At 55.2% G+C, this 6679-nt stretch overlaps 1 protein-coding gene across 3 annotated transcripts in view; it reads right to left on the reverse strand.

Annotated features, from left to right (window-relative positions):
• PCDH1 (protocadherin 1) overlaps positions 1-1570 on the reverse strand; it is an 83807-nt gene extending 82237 nt beyond the window's left edge. For 2 of the 3 annotated variants that reach the window (XM_035103307.2, XM_035103310.2), the window contains exon 1: positions 93-717. In XM_035103307.2, coding sequence (XP_034959198.2) covers positions 93-702 — 610 coding nt within the window. In that variant the 5' untranslated portion in view covers positions 703-717. Of the gene's footprint in view, positions 1-92; positions 718-1551 lie in introns of those variants that run through there. The other variant, XM_035103308.2, reaches the window with a different exon arrangement.
• Between the last annotated feature and the right edge of the window lie 5109 nt (positions 1571-6679).

The following is a 6679-nucleotide window of genomic DNA, read 5'->3' on the forward strand; positions in this document are numbered from 1 at the left end:
CCGACACAGCCGCGAGCCGAGCGCGGTCCTCCGGCGCGGAGTCCGCCCTGCCAGCTTCCCGGCTGCCCGCCCGCCGCGCCGAGCTTCCTTACTTAGCGGCGCCCCGCGCACAGCCGCCCGGGGCTTCCTCCTCGCTCGCCGCTCCTCGCCGGGCATCTTCGCCTCCCGCCGCCTGCCCGCTGCTCTCCGCAGCAAATCCGCGAGCAGCCGGGCTCTCCGAGCCCCCAGCGCCGTCGCGCTCCGCTCCAAATCCGCTCCGCTCCGTTCAGTCCGTTCCAACCGAAGGAAGCCCTCCCTCCTGCCCCGCTCGCCCGCGCCAGGAGCCCAGCCAAGCAGCCGCTGCTGCCGGGGCGCGCGCCGAGCCGGGCTGTGTCCGAGCCGGAGCTGCTCTCTCGGTGTGTGTGAGGAGGAAGTGCAGGGGAAGCGCAGCCCAGGGATTGCATCGCCCCCAACACCCCGCTCCTCGCGCGCGCGCGCGCGCCACCGCCTCCCTCTCCTCGCTCCCTCCCGGCTGGCCTCCTCGTCCTCGTCCTCGTCGCCCGGGGAGAGGGAGGCGGAGCTCCGGCGCCTTGGCAGAGCCGGTGCCCAACCGAAGCTCCGCGCGGAGGTGGCCGCCGCAGCGCCAGCGACCCAGCCAGCCTCGCGTGCCTTAGCCCAGCCGGCCCAGCCCCGCGCTCGCTTCCGAGGAAGGGGACAAGCCATCCTCGAGCACCTTCAGGAGCAGCATCGCGACTCGCGCGCCGCCGCCCGGCTCCTCGGGCCCCCTGTTCGCGGCCACTGACTTGCCTGCTTTTGGGGGGGGGATGATGGGCAGCCCCGCGCTGCCCGGGGAATTCGCGGCGAGATGCCCGGCCGGCCGCCTGCCACGCGGATTTGCCGCCCGTCGCTGCAACTGACCGAGCCGCGAGGTCGCGCGCTGGCGCCCGGCAGCAGGAGGCGTCCCACTCGGCGAGGCGCGCAGGAACGCGGCGGCCACGGCCACTAGGGGCGCGCGAGGCCTGCTCCCCACCAGGCGCGGACGAGGCCTGCGCGCCCGCCCGCCTGCCCTGCTGGCCGGAGCCGCTTGGAGCGCCTGCCCGCCCGCCCGCCGTTCGCTCTCCCTGCGTGACTCCCGCTGACCTTGCCCCCCGCGAGCCCTGCCTCCCGCGCGCCCTCCCCTCCTCCTCCCCCGCTGCCCTCGCGGCCGGTTCCGGTGAGTCACCCGCGCGTCGCCGGCTGCACCTGCCGGGGGAGGAGGGAGCGAGTTGGGACTGCGCACCTGCCCAGCCGCCCGCCCTTCCCCCTCGCCGCGACTGCAGCAACCCCGGAGGGGGCTGGCCAATGCCATTCCGCTGCCCCTCGGGGAAAGCAGGCCAAGGAATCGCGCGGCGGAGCTGCCGTCGGAATCCGTCTCCGGAAAGCCGCTTTCTAGCAGGCGGCGACCCTCCCGCAGGCCCTTTTGGGCGGGCGGGCGGGCGAGGGGCTTCCAGGGAGAACTCCTGGCTGGCGAAGCCAAGATGGTTGCCAGCTCCCCCGGCATCCAGAGTGGCCGATAAAACAGCAGAGACTCACACACACGGGGAAGCGGCTGCCGAGCGCCGGCTCCTCTGCACCTTTAAGCAGCGAGGGCCCTGCTCTGCCAGTGGTCCGGATTTCCAAACTGGATTCTGGTTCTTTGCCAAGAACTGAGCGCTCGTTAACATTCAGCCTGGCGCTGCCGGTGCCAAGCTGCCAGGCTCCAGAGATTCCTGGCTCTTGGGCCCCTGCAGGCCGGCCACGTCAGGCAACTCTGCAGGCGCCTTGCGGAGCCCTACCGGTGTGGGGGGCTGCCGGGCTGCCCTGCTGGCGAGCAGGGGTGGAGAAGACGGCTCCCAAGTCTGCACGGTGTACTTTCTAGCATCGTTAGGAGTAGATTATGGGCAGAGCCAACCTGTTAAAAACACGTGTTGCTTCTTTCCTGCAGCTCCAGATTTTTTACATGCTGCTCAGCTCTATGAACCTGTTGCGCAGCACAGCCCCCGCGTTCCTTCTTCCCATACATGCTCCATTCGCCTTCCATAACCCACTGCACCATCTAGAGGCTGCTTAGGCTGCTTTGTCTTTCAATGGAATGACGGGCTTTATGTGAATTTGAGTCCTTGGGCTGTGTATGTGTGTGTGTGTGTAAAAGAGAAACAGAGTATCTCTGCATCTTCCTGGGAGAGAGGGGTCTTGTGAGGAATGTGAAATTCTTATCAAAAGACTCTTCCCCCCCACCAAAAAAGAGTGTCTCTTAAGGATTCCTGCTGCTCCTCCTTGCTCCTACTCATCTCTCCAGGCTAATCCTCTACTCCTTGCTTGCTCCAGGCTTTTCTGCTACTGCCCACTGCTCTGGAGCTATGTTTATTCCCCCCCCTTTTGTTTCATTTCATCTTAAATTAAATCATATCCAAGGCTTTGCTTTTCCCTAGTACATCACTTGATGCTTATGTTTGTAAAAGCAACACACTGTAGTGGAACTGGCCACTTCTAGCTTTTTAGTTTGATCTTCACCCAGTGGTGAACTCTCACCCCAATTAGGATGGTGTTTGCATGTTCCCATTGCAGCTACAAATCTGGCTAATGTGCCTATTACCCAGCCCAGCCTCAACGGACTTTGCTCTGTTTACTTTGTAGGTAGGCCTGAAAGGCTTTATTTGCATAAGATACCCAGGTAACCGGTGTGAGGCCGCACCTGCTTTAGAGACTGGGGAAGGGTTATTCTAGTTGGGTGTTAAGACTAGGAAGCATGCAGCTGGTATTAAAAAGTTACTTTTCCCCCTTTTATTTTCTGTCTAGTTGAAAAGCTTGATGGAGCATCAAGGATGTTGATGGGTTGAGATCATGTTCAGCTACGTGGTCTTCCCAGAAGTACAGTACACTTCCTGTTCCTGTTCCTTCAGGTGTTTCCAGTTCTTAAAAGAGAATGAGACAGATTTATGAGGAGAGAAATTGAAGTAGCAACGTCCCTCCTTTTAACTCACACAAGAGTCAAAAGGAGGGAGGTTGTCACTTGAATGTCCCTCCTTCAAAATCTGTCCCATTAATTAACTCACATTAATTTCCTTTTTTAAAAAATAATTTTATTAGTTTTATATAACAACACAAAAAGACAAAACATTTCTGCCCACCTTCCCCCCTCCCCCCACAAGTCCCCTTCTGCCACAAGTGGATCCTGCGGGTGTTGAGAGTCGAAGGTAGTCAATTTTAAAGCTGGGTTTGTCCTCACCCCCCTCTCCCCAGCTCCTGAACCTCTCTACTCCCATTAATTTCCTGGTGGGTGGTGTTCAGAGGGCTGCAATTGTTTATCTCCCACTGCAGTCCTTGAGTGGTATGATCCTCTGCATTTGCCACCTGAGCATACCTGCCAAGTTCCGGCCTGAGAAATAAGGGACTGGAAGTAGCAGACCGGAACTAGCGCTGCCGCCATTTTGGAACTGGGCGGAGCATGCTCAGCAGCGACTTTTGATGCTGCTCTGCCCTGTTCCAAAATGGCCACCGCACCAGAAGTCGCGCTGCAGCCATTTTGGAACTGGGCAAAGCAGCATCAAAAGTCGCTTCTGAGCATGCTCTGCCCAGTTCCAAAATGGCCGCTGCGCCAGAATAAACCGGGAAAAAACAACAAAACCATTCTTTCAGCTAGGAACAGCTGGAAAAACGGGGATTTCCCGGGGGAAACGGGAGACTTGGCAGCTATGCACCTGAGGCAGCTCCTTGCCTGTGCCTTGTGGTTATAGCCGCTTGTGACTGGAATAGAAAAGGCCCTGCCCATGTCCTTCAGCTTGGTTCCTACTGTGTTGAAGGGGAGGAGGAAGCAAATCTACGCAAAAGTGTGGGTGATCCTCAGAAGAAGAGCGACTCTCTGCATTGGCTTCTCTGCCTCAACCACCCACAGGTTTTGATGCTGCCCCTTCCAGAGGACACTGGGGAGCCCAGCGTGGCACAGAAGAGTCCGCCAGCCCTACCTCGCTATGGCACATTGCACAGAGACAGGTGCCGTGTGGTGCCACGGGGCCTTGTCAGGAAAACAAAGTCTGCGATGGGAGAGTAGCCAGATAAATCTCTAGAAAAGGAAGAGAAAGGGGGGAAATATAGGAGAGCAAATGAACCTCACATGAGAATAAATACTCTCCCCCAACACAAATGCTGCAAACCTGGCTGCTGGTTGCTGTGAGCAGTTTCAAAGGCTCCTCTGTTCTCTCACCAGCTCTGGGCTCCACAGGAGGGGGGGAGGGAGAGGATTCGGGCAGCTAATGCTAATAACACAGATGTTCTGACAATTCTCTCCTTCCTACAATTAAAAACAAAAGGCACTGGAAAACAAACATGAGGAAATGAGCAACATGAAAGACTCTAGGCTTTTTTCTCTCTTCCCCCCATACAGTATTGCTCCTGCAAACAAATACGAGGCGAAACAAAGATGGGTGTCTCTGTGGCAGCCTGGGCACCATGCTAGATCTGAGCGTAATGTTGATTTTTTTTCAAGCCAGGTTCTAATAATATCTAGGGCACACTTGGGAAGATGTTCTGCTGATATTAGGACCGCCTGGGCTGCTTTTAAGAATTTACAATACCAAATGGATGGGCAGAAAGGAACCACTGGTTGGGGAGGGGACACTGGCTCACCCTAAGGGGTGGGGTGGGGAATAGACATGAAATAGACAATGTTATGGTGATGGTTTAAAGACACTGCTGATTCCTGGGTGTTGATTGTGATGACAATCTCAAGAGTTGTCCTGCTGATCGGCAAGTATAGGCAGGAAGTGTGCCAATTTGGGGTCCTGAGATAGAATGTATGTGCCGATATTCTGGTATGATATTCACATGGATTTGGGGTGTGGCATCATCCTGAGTCCAGGTTATAGTCAGAAGGGTGCCAGACATTGCGAAACCTTGGACTAGGGTGCTCAGGAGAGAAGGTTTTGCATTGATTTGGGGTGGTGGTTTTTTTGTTGGTTTGTTTTTGTTTTTTGCACCATCACTCACATATTTGAGTGACACCAGGAAGGTATTCGTGTGTAGGTGTGACTCCTGTCGCACTGGGCTTTTCATGGAGGCCATGATGTGTGTTCTTCCCTGGAAAGCTCTCTCTCTCTCTCTCTCTCTCTCTCTCTCTCTCTCTCTCTCTCTCTCTCTCTCTCTCTCTCTCTCTCTCTCTCTCTCTCCTCTTGCCTGTAGGATACATGCTGCCAAATTACCAAGAGGTTGTTTTTATTACTGTTTTAACTCTTTCTTTAACCTTGTTTTTCTCTCCGCTGCACTTTCACTCACTCATTAATTTTGGTATTTTTCTCACGGTATATAACCCCTGTCACGGCTGCCATGGCAACAGGAGGGAATGCGTTCAGTGCTAAAATATCCTCTCAAAAATAACAAAAATAAGAAAACACAGGCAGCTTGTGTTAGCCACTGCAAATGCCAGTTTGATGCAGACCTTGCGGTGATGGGAGGAAGAGGAAGAGGCCGTGAGCTAGAGGAGAATTCCCATTATTAGCCCAAGGCCCCTCGAGTCGTGGTCTTGTCTGAAGATTACCAGATGCAGATGGCTGCACCCAATGAATGAGGACCCTCTGAGTTAATGTTGCCCTTTCCCGCTCCCTTTGATGTCACTTTTCCTTCCTGACTGTTGATTCCCCTGTTCCTTGAGAAGCAAGTCCCAGAAGGAAATCTGGAAGAGAGGGAAATATTGGCTGCTAATGGTTACATCACTGGTTTGTTCGTGTCTTTCAGATTTTCCCCTATGAGCCTAGTATTCCAAATACCAAAAGAAGATGCCAATCCTTTTAAAAATATTCCCTGTACAGTATAGGGTGCTTCTTCGGCACCCTGAGTTCTGCATCGTGCTTCTTCCCAAAATGACACAAGAGCATTTCTGCATCCACCCATTCGGCCTGCCAGCTCCCTCTCCTTCAGGTCCGAATTCACTACCTTGGCCTTTGGAGCCGACACAGAATGCAGAGCATGCACCAAGAGGAGGAAGGGAGGGACCACTGCACCAGGTGCAGCTCATTTTCCCTTCACCACATAATCAGGTAAAGGTAAAGGGACCCCTGACCATTAGGTCCAGTCATGACCGACTCTGGGGTTGCACGCTCATCTCGCATTATTGGCCGAGGGAGCCGGCGTATAGCTTCCAGGTCATGTGGCCAGCATGACAAAGCCACTTCTGGTGAACCAGAGCAGCACACGGAAACGCCGTTTACCTTCCCGCTGTAGCGGTTCCTATTTATCTACTTGCATTCTGACGTGCTTTCGAACTGCTAGGTTGGCAGGAGCTGGGACCGAGCAATGGGAGCTCACCCCGTCGTGGGGATTCGAACCACCGACCTTCTGATTGGCAAGCCCTAGGCTCTGTGGTTCAACCCACAGCGCCACCCGCGTCCAGATCAAGTTGTACATTTGTGTAAATAAACCACATATCATAAAGATGCTACAGTCTCCGCTCTCCCTCATTCCAAGGAAATGGAACCCTGCATTAGCATCGGGAACCCCTGGACTCACACACTGCTCAGAGATTGGGGGGGGGGAGCATGCAACAACACTCGCATAGTAGCAGCCTTATTCCATACCATGACACACCTTCCATGCTAGTCTCGTCTCACCCAAAGCTTCCTGCTGCCCAGGTGCAACTCCAGCAACAGAGACACTTTATTCTGGTCTCAGCTGGGGCCTAACCCTGCCC

Source organism: Zootoca vivipara, chromosome 8, assembly GCF_963506605.1.
Source record: "Zootoca vivipara chromosome 8, rZooViv1.1, whole genome shotgun sequence".
Taxonomy (NCBI): domain Eukaryota; kingdom Metazoa; phylum Chordata; class Lepidosauria; order Squamata; family Lacertidae; genus Zootoca; species Zootoca vivipara.